Below are 21,971 nucleotides of genomic sequence, written 5' to 3' on the forward strand. Positions count from 1 at the left end.
ACAGGTTTACATTGGGGGCATGTTTGCTTTTTCCACTAAAAAAATATTTCTATAAGTCTTTTACTGTAAGTTATCTCAGGTCCTCTTTTAGATGTAGTGGGGAGTAAATAATGAATAAATACATAACACATTTCCTCTGTTTTGGGTCATTGATGACTATGCAGCTTTGTTATCGATAAACATGAAGTTCCTACTACACATAAGCACATGCTCCAGAGTTCTGGGGAAACCAAGAGGTACACGAAATGACTGCAGGCCTTAAGGGTCTTGAATCCACCTGTAGGGCTAGAGCATATGGAGAGATAAATAATATCAGGTAGCAAATTCTAAACAGATTTCAAAGATCCATTCTATCTGAACACCCTATAAGACTACTAAATTAGTCATTTGGATATTTGGTCAAAAAGCATTCCGTTTTGAATCAGCTTAAATATTGATATTTTGGCTAACATTTTTCTGAAGGTGGCAAAATTCTCGGGTAACTTTGCTTCTGAATAAGTTTTCACAGAAGTAATTAGTGTTAATGGTAGAAGTTCAGAAAACCAGAAAAGTACAAAGGAGCAAGTTAAAATAATCTACAATAATGCTTTGGGTGCTTATTGTATAATATAACACATATATAATATATATAATTCCGTGTCCTGCTTTTTTCACTTTATATAGTGAGAATTCCCGGGTACTAGATGTTCTTCATTAACAGGATTTCTTTTTCTTTTTAATGTTTATTTTGAGAGACAGAGAGCACAAGCAGGTGAGGGGCAGAGAGAGAATCCCAAGTAGGCTTCATGCTGTCAGTGCAGAGCCCAATGCAGGGCTTGAACTCATGAAACATGAGGTCACGGCCTGAGCTGAAACCAAAAGTCCCAGGCCTAACTGTTGGAGCCCCCAGGCACCCTTCTTCAGTAATAAGATTTCTATTGTGCAACGTTTCATTGAAGGATTTGCCCAACAATTACCCTATCGTTTCCAACCTAGTTTTCTTTATTAAATATAATACTGTGATCTACATTGTAGTAATAATCATCATGCTTTTATGAAGCACTTACTATTGTATATGCCAAACACTATTAAACACTTCATACAAATCATTTTGGTCTCTTAATAATCCTGTGGATTAAGAACTATTATCCCTTGTTTGTAGATAATGTAACCAAGGAGTAGCAGTTAAAGAGCCCACAGCAAGGAAGAGAATTTAACCCCTAATCTGACATAAGTAAATATTCCAAATTGTTTTTTATAAGTAAATAGGACTGTTCAAAGATTCCCACTGCCTACTGAAACATGCAGTTATTGGCTCCAAATTAAGAAATTTGTGGGATTTTTCTCCATTCTCTTCCTCCTTCTTTTTATTTTTTTAAAGGAAGAAAGTTTCTAATGAATATTTAGTGGGTTTTTCTTTTACTTTAGTAATTAATAATCTACTATGATAAATTATGTTACGTACCCTTAGAGCCCTTATTTTTTCTTTTGTTTTTACTGAGAAATAAAGGACATATAACATTCTACTAGTTTCGGAGGTACAACATAATGATTCAATATTTGCATATATTCTGAAATGACCCACACAATAAATCTAGTTAAAATCCATCGCTATGCATAGTCACAATTTTTTCCTTGTGATGAGAACTTTTAAAGTTCTGATTTTGTTGGCTACAGAAAATAGTAGGAACACAGGCTCCAAAAACGAGCCTCTCAATTTTATTTATTTATTTATTTATTTATTTATTTATTTATTTATTTATTTATTTATTTATTTTACCAGCCTCTCGTTTTTATTGGAGGACAGTAAAACTACTGTAATTAAGAGACATAAGAAAAAAAAGAGGTGGTAAAATTCTGAGTATTACTGTCCTGGGACATGCGCAATGTTCATGTATTTTCAAGTACCTACAGAAAGAGAACTGAACCAAACTAGCTAGATGAGGCCCGGCTCCACTCCTGCTGTTGTAACGACTAGAAAAGGATGGTTTACACTCAGCTCATCATTTGATGCATATAAAAGAAGGGTTTCTAAAGTGCTTTAAGGATGGGTGAAACGGTTTCATTTCTGAAGTAGTTGAAACTATCCTTGTGGCCAACACACCCTTTTGACCTAGTGCCAAATTGGTTTGATTTTTCAAAAAGTTTCAGTTAGAGAAGGAGAATTAAATGAAACTTTGGAGTGCTCGACGATACTAAAAATATTACCAAATCTTTCCTAAACTCGAGGGATGAACTTTAGTTGGTGAACATCTTGGAGCTTAAGATCTACCGACTTGACCCACCGAATCCTAAGTGTTACAAAGGAACCACTGAAGGTCTGAGAAGTTAAATAAAGGAAGGGGTGAAACAGGCGCTTGCCTAACCACAATGTCCATGGACAAACAACCTTTGCCTTCCTAAGTAAGAGGCCTCCGGTTACCTCCAGCCCACCCTGCGGGTGCGTCTTAGTCCATCGAGGGACGGAGGACGCGGCCTCTGTAGTCTTAGCCTCTCCAGCCCCAGAGCCCACCCAGAGTCTCAGGGGCCTCGGGTGGCCTCGCCCTCGGCTAGCAGTAGTAGCAGCAGCAGCAGGAGCAGGAGCTGCGCCAGGGCGGGTGCCAGGACCCAGGAGCTGCCGGGTGGGCGGCTGGGTGGGCCCTGGGTGGGAGCTGTTGTCCCTGCAGCTCGCAGAGGCTGGCGTTGCCAAGGCGCTCGGGGCGCGCGTCCCTAGCAGCCGCCCGCCCACGTCAAAGTTTGTTTAATAATCGCCCAGGTATTTATGCCTGCGGCTCCGGGCAGCCGCCCGGGAGCCAGGACACCTCAGGGCAGCGGATAAGGCGCGGCGGCTGTGGCCTAGGGCACCTCCCCCCCGGCTTCCCGAACCCTGCCCGGTCCGACCCGAGGGGGAGGATGGAAGAACCAGCCGCGCTCTGAGCCCCTCAGGAAAATAACACCCTTCCGGCCACATCACCCCCGGTCGTGCGGAGGCCACCGCCTCGTCCCCTCCACGTCTCCATCTCCCAAAACAGGGCCGAGTGAAAAAGGGAGCGATGGCAGAAAATCTGAGAAAACTGGTCTCGAGCGAAACTTTACAATCGATGCACGACAAGCTAGAGTCCTGGCTGAGGGACTACAACGTGAGTCGGGGTGGGAGAGCCCCGGGAGGCTTTGATTCGTTTGCAGAACCTTCGGCCGTTCGGGGTTTCTTAGGGCTGGCTGGGGGAGGCCGCTTAGCAATGGCCAGGAGGTTGTGATTCCTAACCGTGACCCAGTCTCGGACCCGGATCGCGGGAAGGAAGGAAGGGCACCGGTCTGCTGGTGCCCTTTTCTCCCGGCGGCGCCAGGCGGCGCAGGGCTAGCATGGCCTGCGGAGCGCACTCTGGAGTCCCCTCGCGGATCGCACTCTGGAGTCCCCTCCCGGAGCGCTCATTCCGCCCAGCGGTAACCAAGGACGCTGGCGGCCCTAGCAACGGGAAAGTTCCGCGGTCCGCCAGAGATCTGCCCCAGCTTACCACTTTCCTTTCCATCCCCTCCGCCAGCAATCCACCTCCCTACTCCCAACTCGAATTAGTTTTTTACTACACTCCTTGTCCCGCCTTTCCGCAAGTCCCAGAGGATACTCAGGGGTTGTATCACAATGTATTTTTTTTTATAAAAATACTCCCAGGAGTTGTTAGCCAGAAGTCAGTGAAATGGACACTTGTCAACTTTGCTGGTTTCGTTTGTGTACTGATCTGCATGGCAGGTAGGGCACAGTTTTGACACCAAGGCAGACGTCCGGAGGCCTGTTGCCAAGGCATTTGTAGGAAGCAAATATTCTGTCGTCGAACCCATAAGCGCTCTTCAAGTCTCATTAAGCCTTACCCCCACTGTGGTTCGCGTTAACCGTCCCTGCACATTAAGTACAACTCAGCGTTGCACTTGGTGGATTTGATCCGTCCGTCTTAAATAGGACAGTCCCACTCGTGTGGCGAGTGCAGCGGTCAGGAAGACAGAGCTGGGCACTCGTGGACCCGGAATCAGCCCCCACCCCCACCCCACTCGAGTTCTAGGTCTGGCTCTAGATAGAACTAGCTGAACGACCTGGGGCAATTTATTTCACCTCTCTGGGTCTCAGTATCTCATCTGTTACATAGAAGGGACTCAACCAGATGATATGTAGAATTCTTTTTCAGATCTCAATTTTTAAATTTATTTTTATTAAAAAATTTTTTAATGTTTATTCATTTTTGAGAGAGAGGGACAAAGCATGAGTGAGGGAGGGGGAGAGAGAGAGGGAAACACAGAATCCAAAGCAGCTCCAGGCTCTGAGCTGTCAGCACAGAGCCCGACGTGGGCCCGAACCCACAAATCTGGAAATCATGACCACAGATGAGGAAGGCTGCTCAACTGACTGAGCCACCCAGACGTCCCAATCTCAATTTTTAAACAATTTAAATTGGTTTGTTTCTGAAGTCCCACCAGGAAATTCAACTAGATGCTATGTGAGTCTCTGGGCTATCCCATTCACCCTTTGACCAGGGCTCCTATGGTGGACGGGAGCTCAAAGAACACCAACAACTTCCCCCTTGCCCCCTTACTAGGGTTCAGTGTTTACCACCTTTACCCACTTCTAAAGAACGAGCTCTGTGACTATTTTCTCCCCATCAAGATTGCAGGAAAATTAAAATTTACTCTTAATACATCTTACAGCATTTTCTTTCTTTTTTTCTTTTTCTTTTTCTCTTGTTATTACCCTGTGGCTTAAATAAAGGTTTATGTTTAACATTAAATAAATGTTAAGTGTTTAACAAAGATAACACTAGCGTTTGTCTGCGTCAAATTAAGTGATTGTTTTAGAAACTGCTCAGAAGTACTGAGAAATGCCAACGTTTATCACACCTAACTTTCTCAGTAACAGTGGTCCATCCCACTTGTCTGTTGTCACCGAAAGCATTTCAGTTAGAATCTCTCCCCTGTGCCAAGTCCTTCCCTCCACCTTTATAAAGACTGCACTCTTCGAGACCAATGCCTTTCCAAAAATTCTATGGCCATTTCCCCAGGCGATAGTTTCTCTCTGGCTCTCTAGTGTCTCTGTTGCATTTGACTGAGGACACTGCCATTCTTCTAAGGCTCTAATAATTTCTCTCCTTGCCTTACCCACTTCCCTCCTCTGGCAGTTCGTCAAGACTTTAGGAATCTTCTCTTGGGCCTCCATTATTGCATATTTAATTGCATATTAAATTGCATATTTATTGCATTATTGCATATTTAATTGCATATTAAAACATATGGCCATGAACCTCATGTCTGTATTTTCAGTTGTGCTATCGTCATCTCAAAACCAAATCAATCTAAAACCTACCTTAGTCTTGCCCATGGCCCGAACAGCGGCCTCTTTCCTGACTTCACGGTCTTCATCCTGTCATACCCCACAAACTTTTCACCAGCTTAATTGGTTGGCATCTACTTTGAAATTCTCACAGAACCCTTTTACCACCTCTGCTGTAACCACCTTTGTCTACCTTCCATCATCGTTCATCTAGATTATTACAAAACTATCTCAAGGTGATTCTTCTAAATGTCAAGTCAGATCAAGTTACTTCTCTGATAAAACCCCCAGACTTTCTGGCCTACTCAGAATAAGACCCAAAATTCCTGCAATGGCCATCGAAATCCTACACAACTGTGCTCCTTTAGACTCTGACCTCATCTGTTGCTCCCTTAATCTACTCCAACAATACTGGTCTTGTTGCTCTAGAGTAAAGCTGTCCAATAGAACTTTCTATTATGGACATGTTCTATACAGGCACTGTCCAATATGGTGGCCTATTTTCGTACTTGAATTGTGGCAAGTAGAAACCGAGGAACTGAATTTTAAATTTCATTTAAGTTTAGTTTAATTCCAAATAGTCACATATAGCTAGTGGCTACCCGATTGGACAGAAGAGTCTAGAGCCTGCCAGCCAGGCTCCTGCTTCAGGGCGTTTTGTACTCACTGTTCCCTTCTGCCTGGAAAGCTTTCACCTGTGCACATTTCAGTAGGAGAATAATGTCTTCACCTTATCTCCCCCTTCAAGTCTTTGCTTAAATATCACCTTTTCAGAAGAGACCACCCTCTTCACAATTGCAGTCTCCTAGCCCCGTCCCTGGCACTCGCTGTGTGCCTTCTCTGCTTTATTTCTTCTGTAATAGCTACATCTAATTTTTACTTGTTCTTTTATGTTACTGTCAATTTTTCTCCCTCCTCTTCCCACTAAAATGTAAGCTCCAGAGGGCAGAGATTTCTCCCTTTTCTGCTCATCACTGTATTCTCAGCACTTAGAATAATGCTTGGCTCCCAGCAGTTGCTTCATAAATAATGACTGACTGAATGCCACAACCATTCTCCCAGACACCTGGGTTCTTGGACTCATTTCTCTTCTTGAAACCTCGTATCCAGTGTAGAGTTGAAAGTGATCCCCAGATATCTTTAATTCAGCCTTTATTAAAACTGAGTTGATGGGGCGCCTGGGTGGCTCAGTCGGTTAAGCGTCCGACTTCAGCTCAGGTCACGATCTCGCGATCTCACGGTCCATGAGTTCGAGCCCCGCGTCGGGCTCTGGGCTGATGGCTCAGAGCCTGGAGCCTGCTTCCGATTCTGTGTCTCCCTCTCTCTCTGCTCCTCCCCTGTTCATGGTCTGTCTCTCTCTCTGTCTCAAAAATAAATAAACATTAAAAAAAATAAAAAATAAATAAAAAATATTAAAAAAAAACTGAGTTGAGGGCAAAGACATGATTTCCAATTAGGGGCATAATTCAGAGGGTGCAAGTGTTTTTAACAGTTTTTCCTTGCATGTGTATCACTAAAGAGAGAGGGTAAGAAAATGTCTATATACTACTTTACTAAAATTTAGGTTACATCTAGACTTATTCCGTGTCTTGTCACCTGCAGTGTGGGTTTGGGTCAACTGCTAAGAGCTTTCCTGTAAGGCTGCAAGTTTGTTTTACTAGTTCCAAGGACTTTTGCCTTGAAACCTTAAGGTGAAGAGTATTCATTGTAGCAAAGCTATATTTGTTAAAATGTTGGTGGTAGAGGTTTGTTCACTAAAAGTTTTAAGTTATGTTTGCTATGGAAAGTTGATTTTGCTGACTGTGACCACATTGATTTAGTTCTAATTAACTCAAGCAAAATAAAAGGCCATAAATACTAGTCTAGAATTAGGGATGTGATCCAAGTTACCCCTTGGGAAACTGTTATTATTCAGTGAACAAGATCAATGATTTGAGCAGATGAGTTCTAAAACACACTGCAGATCGTTTTATTTTTCTTCAAACTAGCTAGTATTTGGATTAACAGTTGGATCCTGGCTAGGTTTTCTTCTAACTTTCCCTCATCTAATTTCCTTCATATGGATTCCTATCCCTTCTCCCTTAATCTGTCCATCACCGCTATCTTCTCACTCTGTCCTAAGTATATTGCCAGACACAGTAAATTCTTTAAAAATGTAATTTTCTGCCCCAAAGCCTTTGGTTTTTATTTGTTGGCTGTTTTTTTTTTTGTAATTGTTTTAATGTTTATTTATTTTTGAGAGAGAGAGAGAGAGAGAGCACAAGTGGGTCAAGGGCAGAGAGAGAGGGAGACACAGAACGTCAGGCTTGAACTCACAAACCCTGAGATCATGATCTGAGCCTAAGTTGGCAGCTTAACCTACTGAGCTACCCAGGCGCCCCTGTTGACTGGTTTTTAATCTTACAACATCCAGCAATCTTCTGGGGCCTTGGCAAAACCACTGTTTGCTTGATTTTTTAAAAAACTTTATTTATTTAAAATTTATTTATTGAAAAAAATTTCAAGAAGGAATAGTTTTCAAAACCCCACTAGAGAAACATAATAAAAACAACAGCAAACATTGCCAATTCACTTTCTTTCAGTTATCAAAGAGAAGCTGATTATTGTATTGCTCGGTCTTTAAAACTTGGGTTCCAACGGCTGTTCAGGGACAGCTTGGTCCAAACATGTAACTCTCAGGATTGTTTTTTCCTCCTTTGTGGCTATTGAGAATGTTGGTGAGAGCCATCGATAATCCCTTCTTGTTGAACCAAAACCTGAGCTAGTTATTAAGAGCTTAAGAATTCACTCAACAAATGGTTATTTAGTTTCTGCTACCTGTGAACGTTTGGCCTAGACACTCTGTATTTACAGTTTTGGCGGTGTACTTTTATTGATTAGTTTATTCAACAAAATATTTTTTCAGAGTTTATGATATGTCTATCTGTGCTGGATGCTAGGAACAGAAATGTCAGTTGTATCTTAATGATGAGGTTCCAGTTGGAGCAGAGGATGAGGGGTAGAGGACGCAGCTTGTGCAAAAAGCAGGGAGGCATGAAGAAGCCGGCCTATGTAGGGGGCCTGTGAATAGTTCACGGCAAGGAGTGGAAGAGAGATGAGGCTGGAGACGTGGGGTGGTTGCGGCCAGAAGGTAGAGGCCTTGGACAGTGTGTTAAGGAGTTTGGACTTTACCCTGGGGGCAATGGAGGGAAACTAAAAGCACCATGCGGTGAAGACACATGTTTGGATTGTTTGGAAAGGTTGCTCTAGCTGCAGCCTGATGGGGAAATTGGAAATTCTAGGGAGGACGGACAGAGCTGGGCAATATTTTAGGCAAGAATCAGCCCCTTGTAAACTATGCTGGCACATTCAGTAAACAAGGTCCGACTCTGAGAATGGTTCTGCAGATTCAAGTAAGAGTATGTGGCCCCAAATGCCCACAATTAATCATGCAACATCTGTATGGTCTTCTTGGTCAACTTTGTGAAAGGGTCAAACACCCACCTATGCAGAACTGGGTTCTGATTATTAATGACTCTATAGAGATATTAAGATGAGAAATTAACCTCTGTCCAATGTCAGCAGTACCTGGAGAAGGTCAGCTCTGGGCTGAAACTCTCCTCCTCCTTAGGTGCTTTTCTTTCCACGCAGAGTCTTGTGAACTAGGGAGCTACCTTTGGTCAGATGCTCCGAGATTTATTACTTTTTAAAATGTACTGTATGTAATTATAGGGGGCAAATGGTAAGTTCTTACTACACCCTTGATAACCCCATCCCTATGATAGGACAAGATTCCATTTCTTGAAGTAAATTAATAGACACCAAGACATTACATTCTGGGAACTTTTGATTATTGGATATGTGAATGGGGATAATAGGGAGAGCTGATAATGCTTCCTCTTGAATTACTTTCTTGTGTTATAGAAATCTGCCCTCTTAAGCAACAACAGCATATCAACTACCAGTACATAAAAAGGAGATTGCAGGGGTGCCTGGGTGGCTCAGTCAGTTGAGCGTCCAACTCTTGATTTCTGGCTCAGGTCATGATCCCAGGGTCATGGGACTGAGCCCTGTGTCAAGCACCGTTGGGCTCTGTGCTGAGCGTGGAGACTGCTTAAGATCCTCTCTCTCTCTCCCTCTGCCCCTCTCCACAGCTCTCTCTCTCTCTCTCTCTCTCTCTCTCAAATAAAAAACAAAAACAAAAAGGAGATCTCAAAGAGGCATCTCCTCAGTTTTCAGATAATCTTTGTGGTTGAAATAGATGTTGTCTCCATGCCAAAATATCCCTGATTCTCAGTACAAAAGGTTGTTGTGGTTACTATGGTGTCACCAAACAGACTCCCTGGCTGCCTTTGCCCTTCCCCGTAGTGAACATACCTCTATATTCTTGGGGATTCTCTCTAATTAGTAAATTTATAGAAAACATTTCTTTCCCTTTATCTCTTTCCTCCTATGCTGCAGTGATGAATAAAACCCCAGATCTTAGTGTCTGAACTTCGGTAAAAGAGGTTTTTCATTCCTGCATAATATGATGGCAACTCTTCTCCACCATTGGCTCCGTGTCAGGTGCCCTCCATCTGGCGGAGCAGCCATCACATCACGGGACCTCAAAGATCTGTAGGGAGAAAGAGAGAGCGCACTGAAATTATACACACCTCTTTCACTCATCTTCCCTTGACCAGAAGAATTGTTATGTGGCTCCAGCCTCATTGTAAAGGAGCCTGACAAATGGAGAGCATGTGGAATATTTATTTGGGGCCATGGTTTCTGCCACAGCAACTCATGATGAATCCATGGTTGTGAAAGAACTTGACAAGCGATTGAGGCAGATTATTTCAACAGAGGGCCAGATTATTTTATTTTTAACAGGGGTTGTTGACAGTCCTTTCTTATTTTCATCTTGGACAAACTTGTTAATGGCAACATCATCACTGTTTAATATTTAAGGATAATAATGAAAGAAATCCAATAGACATATTAACCGCAAGTCAAGACATTAAAATCCCAGTGGTGAGGTCTAAATGGAAGCTTTTGCTAAATTGTTGGGGTATAAATAAGCCTACTCCTCTTATACCCGAAATTCAGTATTCTGGTTTTAAAACATTGTTGTGGAGCTGGTGCGTTCATGGCAAAGTCAGCCATGCTGTAATATTGAAGGTTGATTTTGGAAACAGAGCTATTTGAAAGCCTGCCCGCGTACGGGACAGCCACTTCCCTGGAGGACTAGTTGTAGCCTGTTATAAGCCCCATCATCAAGGCTTTCAAAGACTTGAAAGCTTGCAAAGCACTCTTCATGCGTTATTGCCTTTAAACCTTATAAGAACTTATGAAATAGCAGGTTTTATTTTCTACATTTTACAGATAAGGAAACCAAACCTCAGGAGGGCAGCTAACCTGCTTGAGGTCACTGCAGTAGAAAGGGTTGAACTTGGATTTGAAACTAGGTCCTTTGCTTGCCAAATTCATTCTCTTCTCTCCTCCAGGGGGAGGGAAGGTGTAATAAGGAAATTTCACTCACTTGCAGTGCCCATCTCCTGCCATCTTTCTGTGCCTCTCCCCTCTTGTACACGTGTGCTGGACAGAAGGAAAAAAGGAGGTAGAAATTAAGGCTTTTGTTTCCCATGTGTGAATTTCCATGACTGGCTGCAAGCAGCTACATAATGCTATCCCTCAGGCTAGTCTCTACACGCTTACTGTCATCGTTTCTTTTCCTTGCTCATCTACTAATTCTCTAACTGGCAAGTTTGGAATGGCATTCTTGTATGTAAAATTAGTTTTCTTAACGTTTATTTATTTTTGAGAGAGAGAGAGAGAGAGCAAGTGGGGGAGGAGCAGAGAGAGAGGGAGACACAGAATCTGAAGCAGGCTCCAGGCTCTGAGCTGTCAGCACAGAGCCTGATGTGGGGCTCGAACTCATGAACGGTGAGATCATGACCTGAGCCAACACTTAACCAACTGAGCCAGCCAGGCTCCCCTTAAAATTCTTTTTTTTTTTTTTAAATAAAAGTTTAAAAAATAAAGTCAGGTAAATAATGTAATGTTGCAATAGGATTCATGTTTTTTTTTTTAAATATGAAATTTATTGTCAAATTGGTTTCCATACAACACCCAGTGCTCATCCCAACAGGTGCCCTCCTCAAAGCCCATCACCCACTTTCCCCTCCCTCCCACCCCCCATCAACCCTCAGTTTGTTCTCAGTTTTTAAGAGTCTCTTATGTTTTGGCTTCCCCTCCACCAACCTTTTTTTTTTTTTCCCTTCCTCTCCCTCATGGTCTTCTGTTAAGTTTCTCAGGATCCACATAAGAGTGAAACCATATGGTATCTGTCTTTCTCTGTATGACTTATTTCACTTCGCATAACACTCTCCAGTTCCAACCACGTTGCTACAAAAGGCCACATGTCATTCTTTCTCATTGCCACGTAGTATTCCGTTGTATATATAAACCACAACTTCTTTATCCATTCATCAATTGATGGACATTTAGGCTCTTTGCATAATTTGGCTACTGTTGAAAGTGCTGCTATAAACATTGGGGTACAAGTGCCCCTATTCATGTTTTAAAGGAATGTTGCGATGAATCCTTTGTACTGTTAATTCTTACCTAATATATATGAAGTGTATTTTGTGTGTGTGAGACTGAGGTTTATTTTTTCTTTTTAAAGTTTATTTTGAGAGAGAGAGAAAGTGAGTGCGATTAGGGGAGGGGCAGAGGAAGAGGAAGACAGAATCCCAAGCAGGCCCTGCACTGTCAGCACAGACTCCGATGTGGGGTTTGAACTCATGAACCACCAGATCATGACCTGAGCCGACGTCGGATGCTTAACCAACTGAGCCGCGCAGGCGCCCTGAGACTGAGGTTTCTTAGAATGGAAATCAGTGTATTTTGTGCTCTTCGAACTTCAGTTTGAAAGTTGATTAAAGATATGCAGCGATATATTTTATTAACGCAGTGATGGAAAGCTTTTAATTTTTCATGTTGTGGAGGTGCTTCGAGGTCAGGAGTAGAACCAAAGGCGGGAGAGAACCACTGGTAAAGGCATGGGTGATCAGGCTGAAATGTTAACAAGTCAAGGCTGCTCGGTAAAAGGCGTGTAAGGACGGGAAAGGGTGGGTGGTGGTTCTCGCACATGCGTCACGTGTGCAAAGGCAAGGCTGGGGCGGAGAGAGTTGCTGGAGGGAAGCGCAGGGGAGTACGGCCCGACAAGTCACGCGGAGGCATGTTATGAAGGATTTGGGAAATCAGGCAACATTTAGGCTTCATATTATCAGGAGCTTCTGTTTGGGCAAGAGAGCATGGACCTTGAAGGGATCGGAGCAGAGCCACTGTCCTGCTGCTCTCTTTCTCGCACCTGGGAACTTCTTGAAAGAGTCACGTGTCCTCATTGTCTTTGCTTCTTCTCTGCTCCCATTTGTCCCTCAACCCCGTGCAATCTGGAAATGCAGCAAATATCCCCACGCCATTCTGCTGTCACTGCTCTCATCATGGTCACCAGAGGCCACTGGATGGCCGAGTCCTACTTCTTTTTCCCAGTCCTTATCTCCTTGATTTCTCTGCAGCAATTGATGCACTGAGTTCTATGGCTTTAGCTACTTCCCAGATGCCGGTGACCCCCAAATCTATCTCTAGCTTGCGGCTTTCTTCAGAGCTCCCGACCTGAGTAACCACCAGCTTTCCAACCAGGACCCTGTGGACACTCTACATCCTCCAACCCGACACGAACCCAGCAGGACTAGTTTTCCCCTCTCCAGCCTTGCTGCTTCTCCCACTTGGGTCCTCTGGTTGGGCAATGGCACCGAATTCTCCGCTGTGGTCCAAGTCAGAAACTTGGGGCCCCTTTCTCCATCATGCCTCCCAAATGGGTTCATGACACTCCCAGGATTCTACCTTTAAATACCCACCGAATATGTCCCATATTTTCCCCTCTTGCTACCACTGCCCTTATTCAAGGGCCCGTCATTTCTTACACGGGCGGGAAAATCTAGGGTAAGTTAGGGCACGCTGCAAGCAAACTTCGTTGCGGAAATATCTGTGCCTGCAGGGAGTAGACTCACAGACCCAGGAGATGCATGCTGTCCAGAGAACTCTGCCCTTGACCGAACTCACGGTATGTGAGTTCCACTCTCACATACCTTCTCCTTCCACTCTCTCTGTCTGCTGAAGGCTTCCAGAGCCGCACCTCCGACCCCCACCGCTCAGCTGAGATCCAGATGCCTTTCCTGCTGCTCTTGATACAGTGCCATGGATGCGAGCTTGGCTCTGTGTCAAAGGCTGCAGGAACGGGCTTAATTTCCAGCTCGACCACATTTTCTCCAAATTACTTAAGATCTCGTTTTGTTTTTTTTTTTTTCTCCTTGGTGGATTTGGGATCACAGATGGTACCCATTTTGTAGGGTTGCTTTGAGGATTAAATGAAACTGTATTTAGAGCACTTTGCACAGGGCTTGGCTGGCACGAAGTAAGCGCTCAATAATTGTTGGGTACAATTACTAGACAGCTCTCTCTGAAGGTCCTGCGGGTCCCCTACACTGTCTGAAAATCCCTCTGACACCTATCTGTTTCCCACCCATCTGTTCCCACCTATCTGTTTCCCATCAGAGCTGTCTGCTTCTGCCAGAGTGGTTTTCGTAAAACGCAGAATAAATGGGACCATGTCACCACCCTCCTCTACCCACCCCTTCAATCTTTCAGTGATGGGCTGGAGCCCACAGCCCTTCGTGGGGCGTATAAAGTTTATCATTATCTGGTCTCCAGACCCTGTACTCCACTTTGCTACCTTGCTGCTCCTTGTCTTGGTACCTGCTGTTCCTCCTTTTGAAATATCTTGATTTCTTACCCCTCACTGCTCACTAGGGTGCGCTTTGCTCCTTCTACAGCTCACCATCCCCCTAGAGCACTTGGCACACTCTAAGGTGACCATTAGTCCTCTCTGGGCGTCTCCCATTTTCCATCTCGTGTCCCCAGCTGGTGCTGTCATTGACAGCAGGCAACTTTTAATTTTTTCAAGGTAGCTTTGTTTCCTGAGCTAGCAGCCCAACGCCTTATGAATGATAGGATCTCAATGATTTATGAAGGGATGAGCTTTGGAATTAGGAGACAGCACAATTAGTTCATATCTTTGCTCTATTCATTTTGCGGGAGTGATTGTTAGAATAACGTGACTCTATTGTGTCTGGCGTGGTGCTTTGTGTTAGAAGCATGTTGTGAGAGGTCTTGGGATCGGAAGCTCTCTCCCACTGTGTATTCTCTTCTGTTATTTAAGTTGTGTGAACAAGCCCCCTTAAGAAACATTCCTGTGGGCACCTCCTTTGTACCGGGCACTGGGCAAGGGATAGGAGCATATGGTAATAATACTACAGCAATACTTTGAATTATTATGCACCTAAGTTAGCTCGGGAGATCGGCCACCTCCTAAGTATGAGTAAACAGGGGTTCCTATTTAAAATATTTTTTCTAAGAGAATATAGTGAATAAGTGTAAAACTATATTTGAATCGAGGCTTACCTTATCCTCTACCATTGCCCCCTTCAGTACCACACTCTACCTCATCGGTACAGATTGTTGAGTGCCTTCTGTCTCTGAGACGCTAGAGAGGCATTGTTGGGAGTTAATTCTCCTAACACACTCTGCAAGGTGTCATCCCCATTTTCCTGGAGAGGAAACGGACTCAGACAGATTAACTAACCTGTGCAGGATCACACAGCATGGTGGCAGGTGATAGAGGAGAGAAAATCGCTCAGGTCTGATGGACCCCCGGGCCCCATTCTCTGTCCACTTAGCAAATGGCATGACCCAGCCAGAGGGCGAAAGGCTGTTCAAAAGCAACAGGTTCACTGTGATGAGTGCAGGAATGAAACAGCAAGGTCAAGGAGCAGCTGGTTCAACAAGGGAGGGACAGACACAGCTGTTCAGCTGTAGGTTCCAAGTGTTCTGATTATGTCAATATTTACGCCATTAAGTTATTCATTCCTTCATTCATTCATTTGTCAAATATTTTGGGGCCCTTCCATTTGTTATGCATGCTAGCGGCAACTGATACAAACAGGCAAAAGACCAAGTAATTTTTTAAAAGAGCTCCTAGTCTCTTTAGGAGAGGGGGATAGAAGGATGAGACAGAAACAAATGGCTGCGTCTGAAATAGGCGCCACAACAGAGCTTGTCCCCGGGTGCTATCCACCGGGCATGGACGTAAACCAGAGGCGGCACCCAGGTTGCTGTGAGTCCGTGCCATCCAAACTCCTCCCTGGCCCTCTAGGGTCTGTCCTGCCAACCCCTCTCACCTTCGGTGTTTCTGTCACACGCGCTTACTTTTGGTTCCCAAGGTGGCTTAAGTTGTTCCTGCCTCTGCCGCGGGGCCTTTGCCCCTGCCGTTTCCACAGCGTGGCACAGCCTTCCTTCAGGAATCCGCGGCCAGACTTGGCTCTGTGTCTCCCCCTCAGGGAGGCCTTTCCTGCTGGCCCTCCCCATTCACTCGTGTCACATCAGCCTGTCCTCCCTCTGCTCCCGGCACTTCTCATGATCTTAAGAGCATGGGCTTTGCAACAGGCTGCCTGGGCTCCAGTCTCAGGTCTGCCATTTTCCTGGCTAGGTAACCTCAGACAAGTTATTTAGCCCCTCTGCACGTCAGTTTTCTCATCTGAAAATGGGGATGCTAACAGTGGTACTCCTACCTCACAGTGTAGTGTTGAGGGGGGTAACCGAGCTTATGTATGCAAAGCATTGACCCTGCCCGGTGTGTGGGAGGTATGCAATAAACACAGAGGGCGTGAGTCTTCTTGTCATTTTTCCGTCCAGTACTTACTGGGTTTGACCACAGAGACCATAGAATACAGGGCTGGAGTGCCATAAGTGACCAGGCCAGCACAGCCTCTGTCCACAAGGAGCTTACTGCCCGTCTGAACCACTTCTCTTGTTGACACACGTATGCATTTGACCTGTAGCCTTTTGCCTGCAGGTTATCTAAACTTTTCCTCTTTGTTCTAGTTTTTGTTTTTTTTTAATATGTATTCATTTTTAGAGACAGAGAGAGAGAGAGAGAGAGCGCATGAGCAGGGGAGGGGCAGAGAGGGAGGGAGACACAGAATCCAAAGCAGGCTCCAGGTTCCGAGCTGTCAGCACAGAGCCCGACGCGGGGCTCGAACCCACCAACTGTGAGGTCATGACCTGAGCCGAAGAGGGCCGCTTAACTGACTGAGCCACCCAGGCGCCCCTTTGTTCTGGTTTCTAATCGTCTTCACACCCTGCTTCCCGTCTTGGGATTTGTGGCGCCCAGGAGGGACCCACGGCTCGTGCCTTACCATGGCTGGAGATAACACATAAATCTATGCCTCTTTACACCCACGTGATTTGTTTGCTCCTTGTAGCTGTGTTCCTTCCTTTAGTGTTAGAATCAATGAGAGGTTTGTCTCGTGAGGAAATGGTAAAAACCCACCAAGGAGATGAAAACAGCAGAATAATAGTTAAAAGCCCACCTCTTGGCTTCTTCATGTTCTGTTGTTTCACAACCATTGGAACTGCCCTTTTCCCCATGTCTGCCCACCGTCTCCTGGGCTAGATTTCACTTCCTCTCAGAAGTCTTCCCCGATCTTCTGAGACCATGGGCTCTGGAGTAGACCTGGGGCTCACCGGTCTGGTGAGACTTACTATTCCACTGTGTGTAACTGTCTACACTCTTCCCTCCCCTACTAGTCTGCATGTGCCATATGGCCTGAGCCATCTCTTTCACCATCTCTTCTGGGTCACACCTCGAAGTGGCACAAATCACTTCCTGTCCCCTTGACCGGAACTCAGTTACGTGGCTGCACAGACTGCTAGGGAAGCTGGGGAAAGCCATCTAGCTGTGCACCCAGGAGGAAAGGGAAACAGGTTTTGCTCAACACATGGCGGTCTCTGCACGTGGGAGCCCACCAGAGCGAGGCAGCCCCTGCGTAAAGTCAGGGTAGCCCCTGTCTACCTGTGGTGGGTCCCGGAAGGGGAAGGAATTGCACTGATCTTCTGTTTTGGCTTTGTAGACAAACACATGTGATCAAAATCTCAATCGTTGCCTTGAGTTCATTGAACAAATTTCCAAAGTGCAAGGACAACTCTTCAGGATCCTCACCACGGCTGCCCAAGAAGGTGAGAATGGCCCGTGCTTCCTCGTCTCCCTTCTTTTGTTTCTCTTCTCTGTACTCTCTCCCTGTGTGGCTAAACTTCTCTCGCTGACCTGATTTGTGCACTCTTTTAGGAGGACACAATGATGGTGTGGAAATAATCAAATCGCGCCTTTTGCCTTGGCTGGAGGCTTCCTTTACTGCTGCTTCCCTGGGAAACACTGTTGACAGCAAGGTCCCCTCTCTACAGGTAGGCACGCTAAAGGATCACCCTTGACTTTCAGCACCCAGATCAGGCTCTGGGAACTCAGACATGTAGAAGATACAGCTTTTACCCAGTGGGGGACTCAGCTCTGGTTAGGGGATTAGGACACAGGTACCAAAGGTGAGTTTCTGTTTATAGTCGTGTGTGGCATAACGGGTTGAGGTGTGTCTTCAAACAGACCTGCATTCAAATCTCAGCGTTGCCTACTTACCAGTGGGGTGACCGCAGACAAATGAATGAGCCTCTGCTTCCTCAGCTGTAAAAAGGGACTGGTGATGTCCTACATGTAGGACATTGCCCACACTTGGCATTAAATAGGAACTTTTGGATGACAAAGTAGTCACACCGACAGTTGGGGTACCATGGGGCCTCAGAAGAGAAAGAGACCACCAGAGGGGGAAAGCTCCCTGTTCTGAAAGAGTGAAATAACACTGATGGAAAACTTCCAACATGAAAAGAAAACTTAGTTCTCAGAGGCTGACAAAGGGCATCGTAATTTGCGATCAATGCTGGTGATTTCTGTGGGAAAAGTGTCAGCTTTGGAACAGTTGAAGCCCCACACTGGAAAGAGAATACATAACTCGTTTAAGGCATTGGCATCATTAAATATTAGTCATCTTGATTTTATTTATTTATTTATTTTATTTTTATTTTTTAAAAAATTTTTTAACATTTATTTATTTTTGAGACAGAGAGAGACAGAGCATGAACGGGGGAGGGTCAGAGAGAGGGAGACACAGAATCGGAAACAAGCTCCAGGCTCTGAGCTGTCAGCACAGAGCCCGACGCAGGGCTCGAACTCACAGACTGTGAGATCATGACCTGAGCCGAAGTCGGCCGCTTAACCGACTGAGCCACCCAGGCGCCCCGTGATTTTAAATATTTATATGCATTTACATAAGTTCTTTTCTAAAATGAAAGCATTTAGAGCAGGTTTTTCTTGGCAGCCTTAAGAGGCCGTGGTGGAAAGTTTCCTGCCTGGAGGTCACTGGGTAGAATTCTGGTTGCTCTTCTATGGTCGTGGGTGGGTTATCTAACCTTCCATGTCTTAGTTTCCTCATTTGTTGAATGGGGACAATGCTTTTGCTGACCCGCTAGGGCCATTTTGAAAATTCAATGCGATAAACATGCAGCAACCACTGACCTAGGGTAAGTACTCCATAGACGTCAGTTGTTATTAAGCAAGTTTTTCACCCCTGAGGATTTTCCTGTGCCGCTTAGATTTTTACCCCATGGGTGTTATTCTGAGTATAAAGACATGGGATGATATTTCAATGTCTTTTTAAAAAATTGAAGTGTAATAAAATATGGTGGTATAGTTTATCTGCAATGAAATCCATAGCTTGCTAAGTGCATATATCCATGTAACCCACACCCTATTAATTTATAAAACATTTCCATCTCTCCGGAGCATTCCCTGTGTCACTTCCCAGTCATCTCCCTCCTCCCCCATGGCAACCACTCTTCTGATTTTTATCATTCTAAAATTTTTTTTTAACATTTATTTATTTTTGAGAGACAGAGCACAAGCAGGGGAGGGGCAGAGAGAGAGAGAGGGAGACACAGAATCCAAAGCAGGCTCCAGGCTCTGAGCTGTCAGCACAGAGTCCGACGTGGGGCTCGGACCCACGAACTGTGAGATCATGACCTGAGCTGAAGCCGGACACCCAACCGACTGAGCCGCCCAGGCGCCCCATGATTTTTATCATTCTAAATTAATTTTGCCTGCAGTAGAACTGCATATAAATGGACCTATCCACGCATGTTCTTTGCTGCTTGATTTCTTTGGCTCAGCATAATGTGTTGCAACCCATCATGCTGTTTCCTGTATTCAAGCCTATTTTGATTTGTGTATCATTCCAGGACACGTTTGATAAGGAGAGACATAAAGATCGAGATCGGGACATGCAGCAATTAGACTCTGAGTTGAATTCAACTCGTAATCAACTCAACCAGGTTCAAGACGAGTAAGAGGAATGCAAGTTATCTTTTTTCCAAGAAGAATTGTTCTTAATTTTTAAGTTTAAAGGGAAAATAATGGCTCTTGTAAAATGTAGACATGTGCAAATAACTAGTGTGTGTGTATGTGTGTGTGTGTGTGTGTGAGAGAGAGAGAGAGAGAGACAGAGAGAGAGAAAGAGAGAGAAGGAGAAAGAGAGAGAGAGAGGAGGGGGCCCCACCTCTCTCTCCACCCTCATCTCTTGCCAAGGTCTCCTCCCCTAGTCTGTTGTCTACTCCTCACCCTGAAGCCTTTGCCTGCGCTCCTTCATGAACATGGAAGCCTTCCTTTGGTTCTTTGCATAGCTCGATCTTTCAGGTCTCAGCTGAAAGGAGATTTTTCTCAGAGTCTGTCTGTGACCATGTATATCGAAAGGTCTTCGTTTCCCCCCTGTAGTTCTCTTTCACAATGATCTGAGACTAGCACTTCCCACCATTTGGAACGTTAAAACATTTCTTTGCACGTTTATGATCCACTTGGCTGGAAGGTCCAAAGGGGTGCTGTCTTGTATTTGCTCTTCTGATATTTGCTATCCGCTATTCTTGTTGTATCTTCATCACTCAACATCATGCCTGCCACGTGGTACATTCTCAATGAATGAATAAATCCCTAATTAAAAAAAAAAATATGTTAACTTGCTTAAAGTAATGCTTGGCTCATGGATGTATCTCCTTTTCTTCTCTCTGTATATCATTCAAGCTGACAAATTACCATGTATACTTGCTTGTATGTACACGTACAGGTGTTCACACCCGTGTGCCGTGTCTTAAGAGAAAAAAAATCAGGGGCGCCTGGGTGGCGCAGTCGGTTAAGCGTCCGACTTCAGCCAGGTCACGATCTCGCGGTCCGTGAGTTCGAGCCCCGCGTCAGGCTCTGGGCTGATGGCTCGGAGCCTGGAGCCTGTTTCCGATTCTGTGTCTCCCTCTCTCTCTGCCCCTCCCCGGTTCATGCTCTGTCTCTCTCTGTCCCAAAAATAAATTAAAAAAAAAAAAAAAAAAAAAAGTTGAAAAAAAAAAAAAAAGAGAAAAAAAATCACTACTTTATTCATTTTTCATATTCTCCTTCCTTTCTTGGTATTTTTGCTTCTTTTAATTTTCTGCCATCTTCTTTGGACAAAAATGTTCACTTTTCTCTCCACGTATACTTTAAAAAAACCTGTAACATATTCACCTATGAATGAAATCACAGCAATTTCCTTTCAATCTCCAGTAGCCTTATTGTGAAGTTATTGCTACTTTGGCTTTTTTTTTTTTTTTAAAGATTTTAGACATTTTGCTCATGCATTCATTTTTCATCTTGAAAAATATCTACTCTGTTACAGGCATTGTTTTAGGTGCTGGGGATAAAAAGGTGAATAAAAAAAAGTTCTTGCCCTTACGTGGTTCATGGTATGTTTGTAATGAGACTGTGTAAACCAAGTGTTGGAGGTGTCAGGAGAAAAGGAGACACACTTTGCTCAAGAGAGTCAAGGGTGGCATTTGCATGGGCATTCATAGGATGAGTGGGTTCTTGTTAGGAGAGGAGTAGGAGGAGGAGACCCAAAGGAATGTTGGGTAATCACACTACCTCCTGTTATTGCCTGATTGGCTGGGAACTGTGGGGATTTGGTAGCAATCCCACTAGCTCATTATTTCTCAATCTGCTTCACTGTCTAGGGGAGAATCCCAGTGTTGGACCCTTCTTCTTCCATCTAAAGGGAAGGAAGAAGACAGGTGTGAGTGTAGATAGCAATTGCACTCTCTTAGCCCCAGGACGACTATGAAGAAAGAGCCTGGATATTACAGGGAAGTAGGGTCAGAGAAGTCAAGAGACCTTTGCCAACCTATGATCTCTCGCTGGACTAGGGCAACTTAATTGAGAACCACTGGTCTCCAACCAATACCGCACACTCCCATTTCTTTTTTAATTTTAGATAAACCTAAAGACATAATATGATTTATTATGATTTGCCTACAATGGAGAGAGTCCTTGAAACTAACAGTGACCTAGCTATGTTGAAAACTCAGGAGACTCGTGCTCAATATGTGGCGCAAGTCAGAGGCAGATGACATGGAATGCTCGGTAGTTAAGTGTGATTGTGGAAGACTTTCTTTGTAGGTGGGCAACTAATGTTTTCTTCATATTTAGGAAGTCAGGGACAATTAAGTCAAACGCAACTCTACGGTGCAAAGTAATGAGCACACTGCAGAAAATGGTATTCGTATATTGCAAATTAGCATGAGTCTATTGCAGGAAATGGAGATCTTATGGGGAGACACAGCCTGAGGATTTGGTGTAATTAGAGCAGATGAATCAGGAGGGTGAGAAGGAGGAGGTGAACAACTTTCTTTGTCCTTTACAGTCTAATGTTAATAATTATTACCT

At 44.5% G+C, this 21,971-nt stretch overlaps 1 protein-coding gene across 4 annotated transcripts in view; it reads left to right on the top strand.

Annotated features, from left to right (window-relative positions):
- The first annotated feature begins 2,778 nt into the window (after positions 1–2,778).
- The window catches only part of SPATA18 (spermatogenesis associated 18), a 36,032-nt gene continuing 16,839 nt past the window's right edge, over positions 2,779–21,971 (top strand). For 3 of the 4 annotated variants that reach the window (XR_013555290.2, XM_078446117.2, XM_078446118.2), the window contains exons 1-4: positions 2,779–3,098; positions 17,263–17,368; positions 17,478–17,593; positions 19,472–19,575. Coding sequence is in view for 3 of the 4 variants with exons in the window: in XM_078446117.2 (XP_078302243.2) it covers positions 3,012–3,098; positions 17,263–17,368; positions 17,478–17,593; positions 19,472–19,575 (413 nt within the window). In the remaining variant the exon portion in view is untranslated. Of the gene's footprint in view, positions 3,099–17,262; positions 17,369–17,477; positions 17,594–19,471; positions 19,587–21,971 lie in introns of those variants that run through there. The other variant, XM_078446119.2, reaches the window with a different exon arrangement.

Source organism: Panthera onca, chromosome B1 (genome assembly GCF_046562875.1).
Source record: "Panthera onca isolate mPanOnc1 chromosome B1, mPanOnc1 haplotype 2, whole genome shotgun sequence".
Lineage (NCBI taxonomy): Eukaryota > Metazoa > Chordata > Mammalia > Carnivora > Felidae > Panthera > Panthera onca.